At 38.5% G+C, this 25,168-nt stretch overlaps 1 protein-coding gene across 2 annotated transcripts in view; it reads right to left on the bottom strand.

Moving 5' to 3' along the window:
• The window catches only part of klhl4 (kelch-like family member 4), a 69,539-nt gene that overhangs the window by 26,197 nt on the left and 18,174 nt on the right, over nt 1-25,168 (bottom strand). For both annotated transcript variants that reach the window (XM_057850755.1, XM_057850754.1), the window contains exons 2-4: nt 12,335-12,502; nt 9,673-9,809; nt 9,036-9,232 (exon numbers count right to left, since the gene is read on the bottom strand). In XM_057850755.1, coding sequence (XP_057706738.1) covers nt 9,036-9,232; nt 9,673-9,809; nt 12,335-12,477 — 477 coding nt within the window. In that variant the 5' untranslated portion in view covers nt 12,478-12,502. The remainder of the gene's footprint in view (nt 1-9,035; nt 9,233-9,672; nt 9,810-12,334; nt 12,503-25,168) is intronic.

A 25,168-nucleotide genomic window follows, 5' to 3' on the forward strand; every position in this document is an offset into this window, starting at 1 on the left:
AGCTAAATACCACGGGCCTTAATGAAAAGTGGGATGTGCATTGATCATCTGTGGTTACACTTGATGGAGAGACTCTTTGACGTTGCTTTTACACCAGTGAGTTGTAATTATTAGACTGACAAGAAGACATAAAGCTAAGCAACATTTGTTTCATAACTATCTGATCATCTGAAAGGATTTGATTTCAGACATTTACAAACTCGCTGGTGGGTAAAACAAGAACATCAGGAGATGATGTGCATCAATAAAAAAAATTGTGGAATAAGCTTTAATCTCTCATACAGTGCACTCACCACAGTTGAAAATTGTGGTTTTCGATTTAGCTGGTTACGTCTCATGAGCCAGACCGTTGATATAGATATTAAATATACATATATATATATATATATATTATACATATATACAGTGCCTTGCAAAAGTATTCGGCCCCCTTGAACCTTGCAACCTTTCGCCACATTTCAGGCTTCAAACATAAAGATATAAAATTTTAATTTTTTGTCAAGAATCAACAACAAGTGGGACACAATCGTGTAGTGGAACAAAATCTATTGGATAATTTAAACTTTTTTAACAAATAAAAAACTGAAAAGTGGGGCGTGCAATATTATTCGGCCCCCTTGCGTTAATACTTTGTAGCGCCACCTTTTGCTCCAATTACAGCTGCAAGTCGCTTGGGGTATGTTTCTATCAGTTTTGCACATCGAGAGACTGACATTCTTGCCCATTCTTCCTTGCAAAACAGCTCGAGCTCAGTGAGGTTGGATGGAGAGTGTTTGTGAACAGCAGTCTTCAGCTCTTTCCACAGATTCTCGATTGGATTCAGGTCTGGACTTTGACTTGGCCATTCTATCACCTCGATATGTTTATTTTTGAACCAGTCCATTGTAGATTTGGCTTTATGTTTTGGATCATTGTCCTGTTGGAAGATAAATCTCCGTCCCAGTCTCAGGTCTTGTGCAGATACCAACAGGTTTTCTTCCAGAATGTTCCTGTATTTGGATGCATCCATCTTCCCGTCAATTTTAACCATCTTCCCTTTTCCTGCTGAAGAAAAGCAGGCCCAAACCATGATGCTGCCACCACCATGTTTGACAGTGGGGATGGTGTGTTCAGGGTGATGAGCTGTGTTGCTTTTACGCCAAACATATCGTTTTGCATTGTGGCCAAAAAGTTCAACTTTGGTTTCATCTGACCAGAGCTCCTTCTTCCACATGTTTGGTGTGTCTCCCAGGTGGCTTGTGGCAAACTTTAAACGAGACTTTTTATGGATATCTTTGAGAAATGCCTTTCTTCTTGCCACTCTTCCATAAAGGCCAGATTTGTGCAGTGTACGACTGATTGTTGTCCTATGGACAGACTCTCCCACCTCAGCTGTAGATCTCTGCAGTTCATCCAGAGTGATCATGGGCCTCTTGGCTGCATCTCTGATCAGTTTTCTCCTTGTTTGAGAAGAAAGTTTGGAAGGACGGCCGGGTCTTGGTAGATTTGCAGTGGTCTGATGCTCCTTCCATTTCAATATGATGGCTTGCACAGTGCTCCTTGAGATGTTTAAAGCTTGGGAAATCTTTTTGTATCCAAATCCGGCTTTAAACTTCTCCACAACAGTATCTTGGACCTGCCTGGTGTGTTCCTGGGTTTTCATAATGCTCTCTGCACTTTAAACAGAACCCTGAGACTATCACAGAGCAGGTGCATTTATACGGAGACTTGATTACACAGAGGTGGATTCTATTTATCATCATCGGTCATTTAGGACAACATTGGATCATTCAGAGATCGTCACTGAACTTCTGGAGTGAGTTTCCTGCACTGAAAGTAAAGGGGCCGAATAATATTGCAAGGCCCACTTTTCAGTTTTTTATTTGTTAAAAAAGTTTAAATTATCCAATAAATGTTGTTCCACTTCATGACTGTGTCCCACTTGTTGTTGATTCTTAACAAAAAAAATTAAATTTCATATCTTTATGTTTGAAGCCTGAAATGTGGTGAAAGGTTGCAAGATTCAAGGGGGCCGAATACTTTTGCAAGGCACTGTATATATATATATATATATATATACATATATACATATATATATATATATATAGTATATACTGTATTTTTTTTTTTAACCCTATACACGCCGCGCTGTACAAATGGGGATGCCGGTGTCCTCTTGATTTCTCTGGGCCATAACGTCTAATGTACTCATCATAAAGATGTCACTTTTGACCGGTATGTAAACGAATAGTAGCGCTTTAATTCAACACCAGATGGCAGCACTGTCGCAGCATAACGAAATGAGTTTTGCCGAGCCGACTGGAATAATCCATTCGAAGTTCACGTCAGAGGCCGCCATCCATTTTGATCACAATTATATTGGAAATATGGCATCACAATGACAAGGCAGGGGTAGAAGAAGGTGTGGAACACATGGATTCGGAGGAAGAGAAGTTGACAAACAATGGTATTGATCACCTCCAAGAGGAACCGAGGATGAAGAGACACCTCCAAGTTGTAGAAGATGAAGTTTCATTTCATTGAAATGAATAGAAAATGTTATTTTTCAAGTTTCATGACAACAATGTCTATTGTTTATAAACTATTGTCAAAAAGTGCCATTTTCGAAATGTAAATTACTCTGCTCATTTGCTCAACCTTGATGTACAATATGTCAACCCAGATAGCAAAATACAACTGGAGCAGGCCTGATGTACTGCAAATTTCAGCCCAACTTGATAAAACGGATCTGCCCCAGTGTCTTTTTGAACAATGGCCCAAACTCAGTAAGGAGTCACTTGCTGGATGAGCAACCAGTTTGGGGCCAGAACTGTTCCAAAGTAGCTGAAACGACATTAATGTATGGCCTGGATATAGCACACGTTACCCAATCTGGGCCAGATTTGTAACAAAACAGTTTTCACTATTAAATCTGGGGTCCATTTTTTGTTCAAAGTATCATACTTTAATGTGTTTATATTGCAAATTAAACTTGTCTATTATAAGCAATAATGACAACACTTCTTTTTCATGCCATTTATTAATGATAACATAGTAATGCAACATACAACATAACAATAAAAATATTGTTTTTTCACAAAATATTTTAATTGGAACAAGCAACTCCACTTTAAAGATGACCCATTTTTAGACTGTAAACAAAATATTGTTTTTGTTAAGGTTCAGGGGTAAAGGGAAACCTAATTCAATGGCTGTATGAGGAAGTTGTAGATAGTGTCCAAAGAATCAGGTGGGCAGTTTGGTGATAGAACAGGAGAACGGGAAGGCAGGTGTTTTGCCAGGCAAGCAATACAGGGTCTAGGGGGGGAAAACACCAGAATGAGCTCAGTATCAGGATTACAAGAGTCTTTGCTAACTGAAAGTTACATACCTATAGGTGAGTTGTTGATCTGGCGATGATGTAAGGCCAACGATCGGTTTAAGTAAGCTGCTGACGATGATCAGCGGCACCTGGTCTGAGGCTCACCCATCTGTGCAATCAAGGTGACAATTAAGGCAGAGTGACACAAATACACAAACACAAGGAGGAGGGGCTCAGTTCGAATAATAGTATTCAAACATAAAAACATTTACAGCACCTATTTGTTATTCAACAAATTTTGAATTACTTAACTTGCAGACATGACAGATCACTTGAATACACCGGCCATTTTATTAATGGTCGATTAAATAATTTGTTTAGCAGTCAAGCAGTGACTTCAAAACGCAATTATGATTTTGAATAAAGCACTTATCCTTCAAATTTGCCGAACGCTCGCTTAAATAACTTGTTTAGCAGTCAAGCAGTGACTTCAAAACGCAATTGTGACTTAGAATGAAGCACTTACCCTTCAAATGTGCTGTCCACTGATGTGTCGTGAGTCCTGCGTGCTCTTTCGTTTAGTTGTCTTAAGGCCCAAGTACACTGCATGCGTGATCGTTGCGTTTCCGGTCCGACTCCGGTAAAAAATAGCGCCGGAGCCAATCCGTTCCCATTATATCCTATTGTTCAACGTATACCGGCCGCGTCAGTGCTCCGGCTTGACTGCGAACCACCTCCGGCGTGCCGCATGCCCGCCGGATGGTATAGGCTATTTTCTATTTTTGCCGGACACGCATCCGGCAAAATGGGCGGAGCTGGGCCTGGACGTAACAACCCAGGTGCCTAATCACAGTTTAAACACGAGCGAAGATGGATGATGAGCGCTTCATCATGGAGGTGGAAACCCACAAAATCATTTATGATGCAGCAGATCCTTTCTACAAGGACAATATAAAAAAGGAAGCTGCAAGGTGTCCTATTATGTGTGTTTTTCTGTCCTGATCTCATCATGATGCAGTCATGTCTGTCTCTTAATTCCAGATTAACTAAAATATCAATATGCAAAGAAAATATGTGCTCTCTCTCTGCTTCTCTGATGAGTATAGACTCCGTGTGTTTTTCGTTGTTTTAAATGGCACATTATCGCGCGCGATCACGCGAGAGCTCACGGGGGGGGGGGGACGAGGTTGGCGGACCGCAGCCGTGCAGCAGCCGGTATGATTTGCCTGTTTTTGACGGACTGCGTGGCACGCAGGTAACACTGAACCGGACCGGAACCGCAACGATCACGCATGCAGTGTACTTGGGCCTTTACAGGTGCGCGCTGACAGTGACGTCACATGTCAACCGTTAAATTTCAGATTTTGAGCGCATCGGGTCTGCACGGTCTGCCCTGGAACAGTGCGTAACTTATCATTTGGACTGTCCTAGTCCTGATCTGGGCCGCATCTGGCGCAGTGACATTAAGTGGGTGTGATTGCTATGCGGATCTGGCGAGCTGAGGCCGGATCCAGCATGCCGTCACCTGCTATTGGGGAATATAAACCTAAGATGTTGAATTTTTATGATCAATTGTCAAAACCTTTGTCAGTAATCAATCAATGTGTGTGATTTTCCGTATTTGGCATTTGAAATTCTTCAACTTTAACAGGTTATGACACTTTCAAAAATATAAATATTTTGGGAAAAAGTTCATGACATCATCCTTTGATGATTTAGGAATACAAAAAAAAAAACAAGGCATATTTAAACTGTTTTTTAGTGTATAAATACTCATTGAAAAATGAACCCCAAATTTCACAAAAAATGCTCAGAAGGTTAAGCACACCCCTTTGACATTCATGTACTGTCATCAAAAGAAAAACAAGCAAGTGGTAGTAACAGTACACATTATTTTAGCACAATATTGTATACCAGTACAAAAATTTACATATGCCTTTGCTTTTATCACGATTTCCCTTATATCCATTTTCTTTGAAACAGGAAGTGGTATATATAACATCACTTTGCAACAACTGTACAGTAAGTGTAAGCATTAGGGATATTCATTTTACTTAATTTCCCTTTTTTGACAATAGTAAAAAATTGTTCATTCATTCATCCATTTTCTGTAACACTTGTCCTGACAAGGGCCGTGGGGGTTCTGCAGCCAATCACAGGGCACATATAGACAAAATTCACATTCACAACCACATGAGAGTGTTCAATCAGCCCGCCTTGTATATTTTTGCAATGTAGGTGGGGAAAAAAATCACCCATAGAAATAAGGTGAAATGAGGGTTAAAATGTGGGTGAGTGTATGTTTTCCATTGTGATTTTTGATTTGCCTTTGTGTAGTGTGGTCTGTTGTTGTTTTTTGATTTGCCATTGTGTTTTATGATTTGCATTTTTTTAACTGTGTTTTTTTTTTTTTTTTGTGATTTGTCGTGTTTTTTTATTTTGTGTTGTGCTTTTTGTTTTTTCTTGATTTCCTTGTTTTCAACTTCAGCGCCACCCTAAAACTGGTATGTGAACTTCCCTACTCGTGGGGGGCAAGATTATTAAAACAAAACTCTCACCACTGCAAAAACAGGGGATAGACTTCGAAGGAAGCCCACTGATCTTTGTACTCGTTACCAAAGCGATTGAACAGGAAGTTCCGTCATCCTGTGCAGTTTGATGATTAGATTAACCTCCCGATCCTGGAAGCGAGCTTTGTAAACAGACTGAGCAGATGTCCGTTAGGAGATAACGCTTGCACCACGCTGTCACTCCTGCATGGCCAGTCAAGACCTTATCTGACAAGCATGTGGATGAATCTTAATCCAATGCAAATATTTCTTCCTGAAATGTAACAGAAATTCCATTTTACCAGGTCGAGCCGGTGCACTAATCAATGTGCAGCCAATGGTATCTCTTACTGGCAGCTGCAAAACTGAATTAGATAAAGTGAACGCATAATACCTTTCAATTTTCTATTCAAATATGCATGTCAACCATTTATCTGCACAAAAATTAGATGATATAATCTAAATAACTGAAACATCTTCAATTTATTCCTTTACCAGTTGTGACAGATTATTCGAATGCAGCTCAACTCAAAATTACAAATGGTTACAGAGAATATGAGTCCTTTCACCATACTGGCATTATCTTTATACTACAAATAAAATTACAGCACTCCATGACATTAAAAAACAAAACTGGAAATGCTATGGAATTGTAAGAAGTGGTTTGCTGATTCTTTTTCACCCAATTTAAACTAAATGAATGGCATTGTCAACCAATGGGAACCTTTTCGAATCCAAAAAAAAATTGAAGAAAAATGGCCAGTTTTTGATTTAAAATGAGCAGTTGCACATTTTCAAGGATTTCCATGTTACAAACTCTGAGCCCACACCGCCCACCACCAACATCCAAGTCCCTCCTTCTTTCCCTCCACCCAAACTTAAGCAGATTCACAAAACGAGGCATTTTGGAAAGGCCTCTAAAAACACAGAAAAGAAGGTGTGTCTCTTTGAAATCCTTGAGGTTATGGTAATATACTTACATGTAATTAGCCACTGCAGATTATTAATAATAATAATAATAATTTGTGTTAACAAGGTATAAAAGTTAGGCTTTAAATGGTGTGGTAAAAGATCTAATTGTTATTGGCTGGTGAGAGAAGTTAGATTGCACTCATTTGCCCGGCCATTATGTAAGTAAATGCCTAAACAAGCTCAAGATAACAACAGTAGTTTTTAACAGTAGTAATAATAATTAAAAGAAAAAAATGGTATCAAAAGACATTATATCATATAGGAAATGTAGTGGAGTAAAAGTGAAAAATGCCAAATATTAAAAAATATATATAATAATAAAATACAAACATGATGGACCAGAAATATTGGAAGATCAGTAAAAAAGTATCTATTGTATTTATATTCAGTTGTATAAAAAGATTGCTTTTTTATCTGCTAACCATATTTCGTTGAGTTTTTTCTGATTCGACACTTTTGAATAATGTTCTTTGGGATATGCATTCCTATTTAGTCCGATTTCATGTACATGATTTATGAGCGACGACCTTAATCACCTGTCACATGCAAGTATTTTTGCCCCAAGTGCGTTCAACCGAATTAGCCTGTCTATGCCTCTGATGTTTTCTAACCTTGATATTCGTCCTTAGCCTTTCAGTCTCCATGGCCAACCTACAAGGATGCCTAAGGAGCACCTGGACAGCGAGCTGTCAATCACAGATGCTGGCAGAATTACTGTGTAGAAGAAAATAAGGTGCATCTACAGTATTAAGAACTCTCACTAGAAAGAGTCTTACATTGCATTAAATTTAATCTGTTCTATATTCTCAAAAGCACTTTGAAATGTCATCATACGTTAATATGTATTTTTTATGCTATACAAGTTCGGTATGACTCAAATATCATCATGCTTTTACTGCACATGTATTATTTATAGATTAAAAGTACGACATGCACAAGGCACATGATTATCAATTCCTGGCATGCATTTGGCTCATTAAACCCACTATTTCATTATTAAAGCAGTGAAGCAACTAAAATAAAAATGCCAATCTTTTTAATTGTTAATTTTATCTGGTAATTAGCATTGTTTATACACACGATTTAATGTTTAGGTACTGCACCTGCCTTAATAGTATATTAAACAAAGTATTTGTGATTAATTGTAAAATACCTAATATATGCAAAATAGAGAGACCAATCATCCATTCACATTTAGTAACAATGGCAATTTTCAACCAGTTTTACTGAGACTGCCTGGCCAAGGTGTTATGTCACAGGGGTTGTCAGAACGCTATCTGCTGTGTCCGCAGTACAGCTCTGTCCCAATTCAGGGTCTGCACCATTTTGGGCTGGGCCCGCCTCTGTTGTTTGAGGACCTGCTTGGGACGTTTGACAGTGGATCTCTAAGGGAATTAAATGGGATGGTATGACCCTCCGGTGTATTTCTGGCTGCGCCAGGTAAAAATTAAGTAAATGTTCTTTCATTCCTTCATTCATCTTCCATTCAGTTTTTCCTTGTGAAAGTCAGGGGGGTAATTGACCATATGCCAGCTAACCAGATCAAATAAATATAAGAAAATAATAGAATTTTATGAACATCTGAACTGTAAACATTTTTATAGCATCAAGATAACCATTATAATGCAACAGTCGTCACGTTTTCACCAAATTTTATGGTTTTGGTTTAATATATGGCATTGCATGCTCAAATAAGCAAAAACCATACAGTTAAAAATGTATGTGAATTTTTTACTTACATTCATAAAGCAATGCGGCAATAACGGAATGCAGAAGCATTGAGTGTCGTCTCAAAACAAACAATGAGGAAACCCCTTTTGAGTGCGTAAGAGGAGCATCCTCAAAGTTTTAATAAATTGTGACAGGCCTTAGTGCATTGTTGTAACGTAATTGGCCTTCCTACTCACACTACGAGTGTGCACACCCTGTATTGGGACATAGACGTCTTCTTTGTATTTTTAGTATTTTTAATTTTCTGTATTTTGTACCATTCTAGCTGGCATAGTTTCAAGATCCAAGGCTTACAGGTTGAGTATGCGCAGGATAAGTAGTGCAGGGGAGGCACATTCTTCTCGGTAACACTAATGATAAGACACCCCTGTAAACTGTAAAGACAATAGTAGAAATGCTATAAAGGAAAGGCAAATGGAATGTTTTTTTTTTTTTTTAATATAGATTAATTGTGTTGCATTTCATGGGCCATGCCTACATACCATGGTGTAGTTGTGAGCCACGTTGAGAAGGTCCACGCACCCCTGGGCGTCGGCAAAAGAGCGTATTCCCAAGCAGTTCGAGGGGTGAAGCTGCTTCATCAGGAAGTTGCAGCAAACCTGTATTACTTGTGAAAGCTGCAAGAGGCAAGCTGCCGCCAATAAACTCTCGATGGTCTCCTCTTTCAACTCAAGGACACCTGCAATGTCAGAGTGAACAGGCTATAGTTTTTATGCAATGACTACAGTAAATGTAGCTGTGCTGGCAAAAATTTTAATAGCGATATAGTTAACTCGTAATTCCTCCCACCCCAGCGCGGAATAAATAAAAATGAGCATAAATTCTCTTTCCCAAGCCTTAACATTCATTGACATAATAAACTCCAAACGGCTTTTTTTAAACCCTATCGTAAAAGCTGAACAAATCATAATACGAACATCCAGTTTTTAATTTTAAATGCTTAAAATATGGGAGGAAAAGAAGATGCTTATTCACATGTATAAGGGGTTGTTCTGGTGAAGTAAGATGATGTTCTATGTATGGCCAATGTTACATTTCAGTGATAGATCCATTTTAATCATGGTCCCCTTGCAGAGGTCTCACAATTTTGAGCTTGTGGATGTCTTTATGAGCACTCACCAGTGTAGGCAAAATGAACCAAGCAGGTTAGGGCATCTGGATCCACCCCTTCCATCTTGATCTCCTCCTGTTTGGCCTCCCTCACATCACTGGTGAACATTGCAGCAAAGTAGTCGGAGACGGCGCTCAGAACAAGTCTGGTGTAAAAATTATACCAGTAAGGTTGAAGGCATTTAGTAGACATTGTTAGTAGGCATTTATAGAGTAAACAATTGCTTTTGCATTCAAATATTTTTGGGAGTGTTTTTATTAAAGATACACGATAATATCGGTCACCGATAATTATCGGCCGATAATGGCAAGTATTACGTCACACAGATAATCCAGATAATAAAAAAATTCAACCGATAATGCAATCCGATAATTAAATACTTGATTTAGCCTCCAAATGTGCACAACCGAAGAATTCAGCACGCTGCCTCCTCAACCCCTGCCCTCTCTGAAGCCCCTGAGGGCGGAGGGGTTGAGGAGGAGGAGTTACACGACAAGAACTAGTTGAATATTATGGAGGCTGTTACTAAAAAAACGACGCTCTCGCCATCTGCGAAACATGTACCGTAGAAGTTCCACGAGGCAGAAAGAAAGCGTCCTCATTCAAAACCACTAACCCAGCAGCCATTTAAAACTGCATCACAAAGATTTTTGGAACGAATACGAGGCTGCTGCTAGCGGGAATGCTAAAGCTATTGTAAACACTAAGTTAAACTACTGGGCTTGTGACGATACAGAGTCGGGCTGTTTGGGAATGCAGCCTAAGGCGGGTGGTAAATTCGCATCTAAGGCTAAACACCGGCACGACTGGAGACCGATAGTCGGCAAGTAGCCGTCTTCCGACGGAGCCTGCCGCTCTGGCCAGTCCGGCAGGCCGCCGCCGTCTCGCCATAGGCGGGGCGGGCCGAGCCCGGTTCCCCGGCTTGGGGACCTCCAGCGAACACCCCGGTTTCTCGAGCGTTCCCCCGCGGCGTGCGAGCAGAGCCAGGCTAACCGCCTGGGGCAGGCGGATTATCCGGTACGAACGTAGCTGCCGCCGAGACGAGACACGTTTTTTTTTTTTTTTTTTTTTTTTTTTTTACTTAAATGACCCGAGAACCAAAGAGCTGGATAAAAAAAATAATGCCGTTTATACGACCACCATTCTTCATGAAAAAGTGATGTCCAGTAAGCAAGCTTATCATGACGGCACAGTGGTTAGATGATCATTTAAACATGGAGAAAACGAAGTCAGCCAGTCAATAATGCATTCAGTAAGTAAAATGACGAGCGGTCAGATGACTTTGTAACGCTGCCTTTATTTTCGGCTTAACAAAACTCAGGCACAAAACAACACGCACGCGGATGCGAGCTCCAACTCCGTCCAAATAGTACTGCCGTGTATCAGTTTAGCTGCTGTAATGCAAATGTTGTGAAAGCCGCAAATGTAAACAAAGCGCTGCAGAATGGGTACATGACATCTCGCTGTTTTGAGTAAATCATTTTCACAGTGTGCAACAAAGCATATAACATTAGCAATCACTTTTCAAATTATTTAACTTATTTCTCTGATCAATTACAGTCACAGTAGATAATCAAATTCTTAAATCAATATTTTGTAGCCAGAAATATTATTCAAAATCTTTCCTTCTTCCAAGTTTTTTTTTTTTTTTTTTTTTAGGATTAAGTATAATAATGTATTGCTTAAAACAAGGCTGTTAAGATTATTTTCAGCTAGCTATTTTTCTTCCAAGAAATCTGAAAGAAATACACTTGAAGCGATGGCAGATAATTTCACTTATTGCCAACAGATTTACAATTAAAACTGACTAGTTTTAAGGAGGTGTGTTTTGCAGTGTATTAATGTTATATATGTTAGGAATGGCTTACTTTTAAAGGCATTTTTGTGCAACTTAGGTATTTACTCTTTAAGTAATTGTTGCCAAAAGTTTACCATTACACAATGTCAGACAATCTGTCATTATTTAGATGTTTGAATTGACGACTTGTTCATATTTTATGTTGAAAAAAAGAGCAATAAATTATATTTTTGCATAGTAATATTTTCTTTTGTGTATACTTTAAAATTTTACATAAATCTTTTAATAGAATTATCGGCTTGACATTATCGGTTATCGGTTGGAATGAGGAGGAAATTATCGGTTATCGGTTTCGGTTGAAAAATGTATTATCGTGCATCACTAGTTTTTATACTGTAGATGCACTGTACTATTTTAAACAGCGTTAATTCACTGTGATAGATTTAAAATGTAAAATCTGAACAATCTGCAAAGAAGGTCAAGGTGACAACTGTTTTTTTTGCTTGTTTTAGATGTGATGATGTACTGTTATACTGTCTGTACACTTCAAATGGTGTTACATTAAGCAAGCAACCTGAGGGCAGGATATCCACATATTGACAAATCTGTGCTTTGGATCCCAGTGTGCGTCCGCATCTCAAGTGTAACGTGTCAATGTAAGAAGGCAGAGGCATAATTAGATCACAGCAGTGTGTTTTATTGGTTTGCGCACGGCTGAACAATGTCTTTCCTCAACCATCTCCAAAGGATTATTTGATTATTCCTTAAAGGATGAGCCCAGCAAGACCAGAACAAAGACAAACATAATGAACTTTGCACATCTCACAACAGATGTAATGAAATAGTAAATCAAAGGTGAGAGAAGTGCCGACCTGTGAGCTGGTATCCTGTGATCGCCTGCTATCAGGAGGACATCACACAGTTGCTTATGCTGTAGGTAACGCTCCATTTTTAGGAATGTCTGCTCTGCATGATTTGTGGCCTGGAAGAATTCATCAGAGGAGTTGGTATTCATTCTGGTGAAGGTGCTCAGAGCCAACCTGGAGAAGACAAACAAAATAAAAAAGGACTGGGATTATGGACTCTGAATATCATCTAAATTCTTTCACACCTTTTTTTTTACTTTATGCAAATGACTGCAGCCCACCACTGTCGGAAAAATAAAGGTTTGTTTTGCTTTGCTTTAAATCAGATTAAGCTGACCACATTCAATAGTGCTTGTCTTTATTAGTGTTGCCAGTAAACTAAAGGCTATCCCATCTGATTTTGGGGTTGACACAATGTCAACCTCTGACTGGTTGCAAGATAACCACCGGGCATTTACAGATTGACCATATATTAAAAAAAAAAAACATGGCACTAATACTCAATGACAATTTGGAAAATTTCCCCCGTTCTCACCACCTTCCTGCTCAATTCTTTGGACCCGCAGAATTATCGAAATTTTGTTAAACATTTGTGTGTTAAATATCCAAACCATACAGAAATCAGGAAGGGGGCAAATACTTTTTCACAACCATGCTAATCCTAAATTTAGTCTATGTCCATTGTGAAGCGCCATCTGCAATTTGAAACAAAGCGGGCAAGCACAGGAATTATGGAGGAGGAAGAGGACAATGGGGCTTATTTGGACATGTAACACACATAAATCACCTGTCCTCTGTGGTGCGTCTGGTTCTTTCCAAGCTAAAATTGAAACTGTTGTGAACTAAACTCCGTGAATAACTGGATAATTAAGTAGTCCATTCCTGTGGGACAAACAGCATAACTATCTACAGTGTTCCCTTTAGAACAGGCTTGTGTTTATCTGTGTGTGCACATAAATGCGTGTCAATCACAGTGAGAGTTAACAAGCGACGACTCCTGTTCATTGCTGCATTGTTGGAAAGCCGTATCCTCGTCTCCACAGGCTGCGAGATTACACGCTGTTTTACCAGTATCCCAGTAATCCCTCTGATGCGCGCCGAACAATGCAACCCGGTTCTTGGTGTCCTTCACAGAGCTGGTCCGTTCTGACATTTGGGCTTGTTTATTTTGTTCCACAAAAACAACCAAATCATCACACTGAAGGATTTTACTGGCATCGGATCTGTTCCTCTGCTGCATAAAGACTGATAATGTTTGGGCAAAAATAATCTTTCCTACTTAAAACCACACTTCGTCACTCATATACACACAGGGGTGTAGCCTGGGATTTGGGAACAAAATGTAACTTTGGGCTCCTCCATCTCAATGCCACAGCTCCAAAATAGACCTAATAAATCCTCAGGCTCCTGTTAGACATGGGCCTTTATTGCAGAATGGTCACTTCCCCACCATGTTCATATAATACATGTAACAAACACAAAACTAGTACTAACAAGCATGTATCATATTAAGATCTAGTGCTGCAACGATTCATCGATTAACTCGAATAATTCGATTAGAAAAAGCTTCGAGTCAAATTTTGCTGCTTCGAGGATTTTTTTTTATTAGAGTGACATTGAGATGGTATGTTTTGAAAGTGTTGTGTTTAGTTTTATTGATATGAGTGAATACACTGCCCTCTAGTGGCAACAGTGAATATGCCATAACACATCTAACATTGCTGAATACAGCTGCTCCCTGTTAAGACCAACATAAGGTATGTTTTTGTTTGAGCTAATCTGTTTGTTATGCATTGGTTATTAAGGTTTAAAATTATATTTAGCAGTTGTTTTGTGGGGAATATGTGTTTGTTATGTTTTTTTTTTTTTTTTTTTGTGGGGAATATGTGTTTTTTATTAACTATGTGATTTGTCATGATCATTGTAAAAAAAAAAAAAAAAAAATTGCATTTTCTAGCATTTGAGCTAATGGACGTTTGCCATCCAAGTTAGCCAACTGTTATTTTGTAGTACTTAGATCCTAATTTATTTTTTTTATATCGTTTGAGGTTAAGCTCAGATATTTTAATCTATTTTAAATGCATTTATTGCTCTTGTGAAATCAAAGTGCAATCTTACGTCGTTTCAAGAAACATTCAGGAATTTTATTTTGTATTCGCATTTAATGCTCTTTAAAAGTGCCACCTTAGCAAGCCAAAATAAATATTATTCCAAGCATGAACACGTATTTGTTTAACATATCACCAAAAAAATTCTGCAATGCATTAAAATGTGCACACTCTGATTACTCGTTTATTTACAAATAATGGATAGATTCATGGATTAGCTAAATAATCGATAGCTGCAGCCCTGTCAATATCCCATTTAAAAATCAATGCATTGCTGCCAACATACAGTGGGGCAAATAAGTATTTACTCAACCACTAATTGTGCAAGTTCTCCCACTTGAAAATATTAGAGGTCTGTAATTGTCAACATGGGTAAACCTCAACCATGAGAGACAGAATGTGGAAAAAAAAAAAAAAAACACAGAAAATCACATTGTTTGATTTTTAAAGAATTTATTTGCAAATCATGGTGGAAAATAAGTATTTGGTCAATACCAAAAGTTCATTTCAGTACCTTGTTATGTACCCTTTGTTGGCAATAACGGAGGCCAAAAGTTTTCTGTAACTCTTCACAAGCTTTTCACACACTGTTGCTGGTATTTTGGCCCATTCCTCCATGCAGATCTCCTCTAGAACAGTGATGTTTTGGGGCTGCCGTTGGGCAACACAGACTTTCAACTCCCTCCACTGATTTTTTATGGGGTTGAGATCTGGAGACTGGCTAGGCCACTCCAGGACCTTGAAATGCTTCTTACGAAGCCACTCCTTTGTTGCCCTGGCTGTGTGTTTGGGATCATTGTCATGCTGAAAGACCCAGCCACGTCTCATCTTCAATGCCCTTGCTGATGGAAGGAGATTTTCACTCAAAATCTCTCGATACATGGCTCCATTCATTCTTTCCTTTGCACAGATCAGTCGTCCTGGTCCCTTTGCAGAAAAACAGCCCCAAAGCATGATGTTTCCACCCCCATGCTTCACAGTGGGTATGGTATTCTTCGGATGCAAGTCAGTATTCTTTCTCCTCCAAACACGAGAACCTGTGTTTCCACCAAAAAGTTCTATTTTGGTTTCATCTGACCATAACACATTCTCTCAGTCCTCTTCTGGATCATCCAAATGCTTTCTAGCGAACCGCAGACGGGCCTGGACGTGTACTGGCTTCAGCAGGGGGACACGTCTGGCAGTGCAGGACTTGAGTCCCTGGCGGCGCATTGTGTTACTGATAGTAGCCTTTGTTATTGTGGTCCTAGCTCTCTGTAGGTCATTCACTAGGTCCCCCCGTGTGGTTCTGGGATTTTTGCTCACCGTTCTTATCATTTTGACGCCACGGGGTGAGATCTTGCATGGAGCCCCAGATCGAGGGAGATTATCAGTGGTCTTGTATGACTTCCATTTTCTAATAATTGCTCCCACAGTTCATTTCTTTACACCAAGCGTTTTACCTATTGCAGATTCAGTATTCCCAGCCTGGTGCAGGTCTACAATTTTGTCTCTGGTGTCCTTCGACAGCTCTTTGGTCTTGGCCATAGTGGAGTTAGGAGTGTGACTGACTGAGGTTGTGGACAGGTGTCTTTTATACCGATAATGAGTTAAAACGGGTCCCATTAATACAGGTAACGAGCGGAGCCTCATTAGACCTCATTAGAATAAGTTAGACCTCTTTGACAGCCAGAAATCTTGCTTGTTTGTAGGTGACCAAATACTTATTTTCCACTCTAATTTGGAAATAAATTCTTTAAAAATCAAACAATGTGATTTTCTGGGGGTTTTTTTTCACATTCTGTCTCTCATGGTTGAGGTTTACCTATGTTGACTACAGGCCTCTCTAATCTTTTCAAGTAGGAGAACTTGCACAATTGATGGTTGACTAAATTCTTATTTGCCCCACTGTAGCATATATATATATATATATATATATATATATATATATATATATATATATATATATAATCACATGGCGGCAACTCAGTGCATTTAGACATGTACACATGGTTCAAGACAATCTCCTGAGTTCAAACCGAGCATCAGTATGGCGAAGAAAGGTGATTTGAGTGACTTTGAATGTGGCATGGTTGTTGGTGCCAGAAGGGCTGGTCTGAGTATTTCAGAAACTGCTGATCTACCGGGATTTTCACGCACAACCATCTCTAGGGTTTACAGAGAATGGTCCGAAAAAGAAAAAATATCCAGTGAGCGGCAGTTCTGTGGGCAGAAATGCCTTGTTGATGCCAGAGGTCAGAGGAGAATGGCCAGACTGGTTCGAGCTGATAGAAAGGCAACAGTGACTCAAATAACCGCCCGTTACAACCGAGGTTGGCAGAAGAGCATCTCTGAACACACAGTACATTGAACTTTGAGGCAGATGGGCTACAGCAGCAGAAGACCATGCCGGGTGCCACTCCTTTCAGCTAAGAACTGGAAACTGAGGCTACAATTTGCACAAGCTCATCGAAATTGGACAATAGAAGATTGGAAAAACATTGCCTGGTCTGATGAGTCTCGATTTCTGCTGCGACATTCGGATGGTAGGGTCAGAATTTGGCGTCAACAACATTAAACCATGGATCCATCCTGCCTTGTATCAACGGTTCAGGCTGGTGGTGGTGGTGTAATGGTGTGGGGAATCTTTTATTGGCACTCTTTGGGCCCCTTGTTACCAATTGAGCATCGTTGGAACGCCACAGCCTACCTGAGTATTGTTGCTGACCATGTCCATGCCTTTATGACCACAATGTACCCAACTTCTGATGGCTGCTTTCAGCAGGATAATGCGCCATGTTATAAAGCTGGAATCATCTCAGACTGGTTTCTTGAACATGACAATGAGTTCACTGTACTCAAATGGCCTCCACAGTCACCAGATCTCAATCCAATAGAGCATGTTTGGGATGTGGTGGAATGGGGGATTTGCATCATGGATGTGCAGCCGACAAATATGCACCATCTGTGTGATGCCATCATGTCAATATGGACCAAACTCTCTGAGGAATGCTTCCAGCACCTTGTTGATTCTATGCCACGAAGAATTGAGGCAGTTCTGAAGGCGAAAGGGGGTCCAACCCGTTACTAGCATGGTGCACCTAATAAAGTGGCCGATGAGTGTATATGTGTCTATATATATTATATATATTATATATAACTATTATTTTGTTGAAAATGAACATGCATTCTATGTTGATATTGTTCCGTTACCTGTAAGCATGTATAGGCTAGACAATCCAGAATTTAGTACAGTGTGGGTGGGTGGGAGGATGGATGGATGGACGGACAGACGGACGGACGGACGGATGGATGGATCACTTAAATGTTATGCCACCCAAGTACAATATGAAATGGAAAGGTTACAGATTTGTCACAAAATAATGAACTGTTGAGAATGAATAGGGTGGTTGCTTCAGTATTGTTTATTGATGTTATGATTAGCAGATAATTATATAAAGTAGTTAAGATGAGTGTGTTACTTTGCTCTCTGAATTGTTTTGTCAAGTAATAAAAAGCCAGTAGAACTTTTTTAATTATTGCCCTCTAGTCTCCCTAGGTCAGTCTTTATCATAGACATTATGCTTAAGTGCAAAGTGTAATACATTGTGCTGTCACAATAATTCCCTAGTGGCTGCTTCATCTTGGATAGCAGCATCAAATAAGAAGGAATAAGCAATGGGGCTGTAAAACTGAGATGCATTGCCTTTGTATCGGCTCTAAGGCCTGCTAAAAAGGATTTTTCATGCTTGCTCATCTCTCCGACACTAATTGCATTGGCATCACATTCCAGAGTACGGTAAATTTCTCAGAGGTGTATATTTCGCTTTCTGGAGTGGGTGGAATCATCAGAGGTATATAGGCCAGTTTTATTGAGGCACTAAAGCATCACAACACCCAACTCAGGGAAATGACTGTGGCCCACTGCAATACATCGCATATAACAAACCAATTCACTCACAGTCACGGAGGCTATCAGTGACTGGAGAAGCCTTTTGTGGTGTCGGGAAAATCTCCACAGTTCACTTGAGCCAATTTATATTAGTCTAATTAGGAAGAGTGAATAAGTTTCAACACATCTTAAAACTTTGACAAAGTACTGCTTGATTTTAAAGTGAAATTTTTGTGGCAAAAATAGAATGACACAATGAGAAGCAGCTATGACTAAGATGGTGTTCAGCTCTAAACACGCATAGCTCGATTGCTCAATGCAACTAAAAATTTTCACGGGCAACATAATAATACAACATTCCTAATAGGCCAGTGTATGGAATTAATAAAGCGATTTAAACATTTGAGATACAGTCCCCATCAAAACCTTTGTTGGATGCAAGTTAAACTGAACAGTCAAACATTCTGAAGCGTGTGAGATAGGGTTTGATTTTTATTCTGCTTTGTAAAATGTTTCAATTCGGCATTGCCACAAACACGGGAGGATCAAGGGCTTCATTGAGATGAGTAGCCCCGGGTCTCTCATAGTCAAGCGCTGTGTTGGATGAACTCTTAGGGAGTCCAAAACAGGCGGTCCACCATGCGCTGTTTGTTCATGTGAGGCCAGCCAGGCAGAAGGCAGTGGCGGCAATGGCTCAGCCCAGGGCCTTAGCTAGTAATTTAAGAACCCATGAGAAGTCCAGCTATACGGCCCCTAACAACAAAAGGACCTCTACTACCAGCAAAAGCATCATTACGTTACATGTTTACGAGGCTCAAAGTTTAGTCAATCAATTTATCAATATCATATCATGATGGCAAACTGTTTTTTTTTTGCTACATTGAATGAATTGAATTTGGTGTTATTCCTCATTTAGGCCTCACCTAAAACAAATATCCACTAAAATGTGGGAATTAATTCATTCCTTCATTCATTGTATCAATTGGCATGTTGGGGGTACACTCAGGGCCATGTAAAAAGGGTTGCGACACTCTTTGATCTCGCCGCGGGTGGTCATGTGGTTCATGTAGGGCTTGAGTAGTTCCAAGCACAAGCAACCCTGAAGTGGTTTTCAATGGAACTGACAGCGGTAATTGCGACATTTATGAAAAAATTGCTAAAATCATGTGTCCAAGTACTTGTTTGATTATGTTATTGCATTATAACATACTATATGTAAATGCTAGTTTTACATTTGGAGTGGTAAGGAGACAACTGAAAACTATGTATGTAACTGTTACGCAGATAGGAACTTTCCCATGTTGTGGAGTGAAAGTATCATGTTTGTGTTAGCATTAGTATGGGAAATCGACTTTTACTTTGAAAGGCAAGATGATATAGGTTTTTATTTTTTCACAACTAGAATACTGTTTTTCCAGAGAATGTCTAGATTTCCTTGATTCACCTACATGTGGTAATATATTAAAGATAACACCATGTATAACATAATAGTATTTTGTTCCCAAGTTCTTGGTGGTAGTTCCTAATTTGTTTTGTCGCATTGAAATATAAAACACTTTTGTTTCCCAAAAAGTTTGGGTTTGTGGTCATGACTTTTAAATTCTATTTTCCAGTTTTTTTTTCCTGTTGTACTTTCTAATGCTTATATAAATATGTGTGTACATTTTCATTTTTTATAGACTTTTATAGATCTGACACACAAAGAAATGACATTTAATAAATATTTCCAGCATAACTTAACTAAATTTTGAATATAGCCTCTAATTTTAGCAAAACCAAACCTGTACCTCTTTAGAGTGATTTTTCATTTAGTTTGGACCCAAGCAACATAAATGATTGCACGACAGGAACAAAATTTTATTATTTTCCTCAACATGGTGTAATGTATACCAATAACAACTTATTACATTTTGTTAAAGAAAATCATATTTTTTATTGAACAACTGGTGAACCTGGTGTCATGGTTCATTGTTTACGCCCAACATTTTATAGATCAGTGGCCTGTGATGGTTGGTTGTGCAGCATGGTTTTCCCAAGGACCAAGACCAGCAGAAAAAATGGATGGCAATGGCCGGCCGTCAAAACATGAAAGGCTTTTTTTGTTTGTTTGTTTGTTTGTTTGTTTGTTTGTTTGTTTGTTTGTTTGTTGCTATTTAAAAATGGCCTTAGTGCCCACCGCCAGCAGTCACCAGCAGCTGTCCCCAGCAGAAGCAGCAGCATGATGTGGCTCATGAAAATGTTACCTAAATAAAATAATATTAAATTAGTTTTCATTATAGGTTTGTGTCTATTATTTGTTGTCTTCACTTTTTCATTTCATTTCATTCATTCATTTCATTTTCATCTCTAAAATATAATAATGTCAAACATTTTGGTGTAAAGAATACAGGTTGTCATGCATTGACTTGGTACTCTTCCATGATTTTGATACCTTAGTTCTAAGCTTACAAAATCGAGCAAATAAGCACGTGATAGCCGGTCGTCTACCATTACTCACAAATTCAGACGAGTGTGTACGTCACAAAGGGCCTCTGAAAGAGTTGACAATTTAAATAGGTAGTGACTTGATGAATTTATCCCTGGCGATAAATTCCCAGTTAGCAGACTTAGCTTAAAAAGTAGGATAAAATCGCTCGTCAAGATAAAATATATGTATAATTACACCACGCACATACAATTAAAGCTCAACATATACACCATAAAGCGCCTCTGATAGAATACACACTGTTGAAAATTCAAAAGGGATTGTTTTTTTCATCAGCTTACCTCCGAATATACTTGACAGCCAGCCATTCGTATGAATGTGCCCTCGTCAAAGCGATGTTTGGAACCAACTGAGGCTCCACTACCCGGAAGTACCTAGAAGTAAAATTGTATAATGGATCCCTATGGGAGTGTCGCAACCCTCTTTACATGGTTCTGGATATTAGAGGTGTGCAAAATTTCCGATTTGTAGATTATTTCGCGATTCGGCCGTGGAAGATTCGAGAACGATTCACAAACATCCAAATTCCGGTTATTGAAATATGCAAAGTAAAGCGGAAGTACAACACACGCGCGGTCTTCGGGACAATGAGGAGCGAGAGTAGCTAAACATCATGCTTCTCATTACCCGGCCCCTCGGGTAATGCCGATGCTCAACTCACGGCTCTAGCTCAACTCATGCCACGAGATAAAAAAAAAAAAAAAAAAAACATACCTGACTGCTGCCGAAAAGCTGCCACAAAGAACATCCACATAATGTTACGGTAGATATCATTTATATAGGACTAGATGCAATAGAGATTCGGTAGCGTTAGCAGCAACAGCTACAAAAGCAGGCGTAGTAAACGGCCGCCATCTTAAAGCAGTACACTTCCCTGCAAGGCTGTTGTAGCGAACCTTCCAAGCAAACCTAATTAACTTTTTATCTAAATACTCCTAAATCTGTAAAATATTGACTTGAATCTATCTTTAAAATAGTTTTAAAACTTTCACATGTCGAAAGTAGAAAAAAGGGAAATTATGGAATGACGGGAGCAATTTAACAACTTTAACGGTTTATTCACAACATTAAAATAATTGAATGTAGTTTAAAGCTGCTGATATAGAATGGGGACTGGAGCTTTTTATTTACTGTTATTTTTGTATATTTTTTACTGCTATATGTTAACTTGATACTGAAATAGTAGTTTGGTTTAGCCTGAGAGTATTTTTGAACACTTTTGGAACTAATGTACAAAACATTAAAAAAAAAAAAAAGGAGGGGGGTGCATCAATAATCGTTTTATAATCGAATCGGAGCATCTGAATCGTAATCGTAATCGAATCGTTAGGTGCCCAAAGATTCCCAGCTCTACTGGATATACTGCATGCTAAATCTCAGTACTTGTATATAAACACAAACACACAATTACACAATGACAGTAGGTTATTTCCCAAATTGTTCAGCCCTACCCCTGATTGATGGGTAGTTTATTTCAATTATTAAAATGGTGATTTATTACTATTTATGTTAGATCTCCGAAGGAGGAACCATCTTATTTCTTTAATTTTATTTCTATTTTTTTTTATGTTTACCGGTGAACATACGTGACTGAGTCGTCCAAGTTTGGCACAGGCAAGTAAAAAAAAAAAAAGGGAAAATTCTTGAAAAAACACTAATGCAAAAAAGGTTATCTATAACTGTTTTTAATGGACTCCAGGCACAAACATTTTTCCTTTTCATCTGTGTGCCTCCACAATGACGTTTTAATGAAGTTTCTAAGTTGATGACGCAAACCCATATCTGCTCTTTAGAGAGCAGAATTATTTAATCACATCTCATGTCATTCCTGTGGTGCAGCAGTCATCCTGTTCTCTTCTTAAATGACTGGATGTTAAGTTCATATTGGACCTGCTGGGAATAGAAATGAGTCAGTCATGTTACTGGGGATCACAGTGTAGCATCAGCTCCTTCCTAGGCAGCCAAGTCAAGCCATGATTATTTGCCACTGAGGGTTTCTAGACAGGGATTGGGTTGAGCTTACAAAAAGCCTCATGCAGTTTTATACTGTATATATTTCATGAGCTCCTTCCACGTCAGTGCACTGGCAGTCATGCATTCTAGATCTCTGCGAGAGGAAAAGAAATAGTACATACACTAGCTGTTTATTAATGAGATACAAGCCAAAAGGCTGCAGTGACGAATGCAGAGAAATTGTATTTTTTTCTTGACGTATTTATTTATTGTGTCAGAATTTTTTTAACAGTCCTAACTTTTTGTGTTGGTAGAGAACAACTAACTTCACTTGCTGCACAAAAATGTTTTCAAATACTAAAATATATTAGGCAAACACAGAAGCGTACTTTTAAAATTATGAGTAATAAATATTTTTTTTACTTTACATCAGAGGCCTTACAGAGATGAATTATGAACTCCGATATACCAGACTTACAAAAGAGTCAAGAACTATTTTTATCTATTTAATATCTACTTTTAGGATAAAGCTTGGCAAATAAAAAGCAAAAGTTATTGTTGCAGTGACTATATCAATAAATCATTATTATGCACTTAACAGCAAAGATTGATCTCAAAGTAATTACAGAATCATACATTTAAAAATCTTATAATGAAATATTCAGTAGGATAAACATTCAAAGTACTGTACTGCATCAGGTGGTCAATACAGTATTGCCTACTCAATTGTACATTTATTAGAGCATTGACTAAAGTAAAATATGGGCAAAACGTTTACCAAAAGTGCAACAAACTGACTACAAAGTAAGCAGTCATTATGAAGTAGGAGCTTCACTGTTCTTATCTTATTTCAGCCATTTGCAATTATCTATTGTTTAAAGATCAATTGTAGACACTTGCAACATTAAATTAGATGCAAATGAATTTATTATGTGTGGTAGTTATGAGTGTAATGTTAAAATAAGTTTTTTTTTGTTTTTTTGTTTTTTTTACAGATGATTGATTCCTATAGGGATAGTCACAACTACAACTGGACCTTAACCGCCATCACCGTAAAAAAAAAAAAAAAAAAAAAAAAACATTGTCATAACATTGACGTGGACATACATAGGGTGATTTTAGAAAACAATCTCACAGCAACTTTTTCAGCTGACATTGTAGTGCCTTAAATATTCTGTATATCTTGTGTGTGTAATAAAATACCTTTCTACTTAAAAACAAACCTTAGTGGTTAATTCGCCCATCACTCACCAAACTAATAGAGATAAATTGGCCTTCCTTCAGATTCATAGGGTCCTAACCCACCTGATTGGATAACATGCTTTCAGAATAGATGCCCGTCAGTTGCTGATGTGATCTTGACAATAGACATGACTCAATGACAGATAAGAATAAATGTGTTGATGTAGATTTTTTTTTTAAATTAAATTAGATTAGATTAAATTTATGTAAAATTTAAATTCAATAATATTTGAAGCGTATTATTCATTTTATGTGATACTTTTTATTGGTCCTTTTTGAAGGCTGATAGTATTCCCTATTGAGTGATAAACACGCATTACTACTTGAGAAAGAATCATAGCTGATGTCAAGTCATTAATCAACATCATACTATGCCTGCTGTTCTTAATGTGCTCTGCCAACATGAGAAACATGGTTATATACATCAATAGTAGTTACAAACCAGTATTTAACAAAAACATACAACAAACATTTTGGATGAAACCTACTGCCCGTAGTTGGCTGGGATAGGCTCCAGCTCCTCCGCGACCCTCGTGAGGAAAAGCGGCATGGAAAATGAATGAATGAATGAATGTATAATAATTATTATTCATGCGTTAACATCAGGTGTTCAGTTTAGTTTGAATGCATTTCCTTTTTGGTGTTTAATTTCAGTTATCTATGGCACAGTGATTCTTTTCGCTGCAAATGACTGGAAGTGATTGCCTCGGGATACTGCTGAACCGGTTTTCTAATAGCATCCATGTAAAATTCATGAAATGCTGTTTAAGTTTTTTTTTTCTTTGAATTAACACAATTTGCAAATGTGGAAAAAGGACGGTTGATGATTTGTACGGAAAAGAGGGAATGTGTCCAGCATGTAATTCAGAACATACAGTTTTTTACTACTGCATGATTTCGGAATGTCATCCTTTAATTTAAGATAAAATTCTGATTTAAAAAAACAACAACAACATTGAGAATCTATTACACAATGATGATAAACACGTTTTATCCACAAAGATGTCAATAACTTCACTTCATTTGGTCATTTGCCACCTCTGCAGCATGTGCCACCTACAGTGGTGTTATAAGGCCAACACGAAATATCTGAATTACTGCTGCTGACATGGGAGAGGCGGTGGTATTTCTTTTCCAAGGCGGTGAAGTGGGAATTGAGATATCATTCAAACTAACAACCC

Source organism: Corythoichthys intestinalis, chromosome 11 (genome assembly GCF_030265065.1).
Source record: "Corythoichthys intestinalis isolate RoL2023-P3 chromosome 11, ASM3026506v1, whole genome shotgun sequence".
Classification (NCBI taxonomy): Eukaryota; Metazoa; Chordata; class Actinopteri; order Syngnathiformes; family Syngnathidae; genus Corythoichthys; species Corythoichthys intestinalis.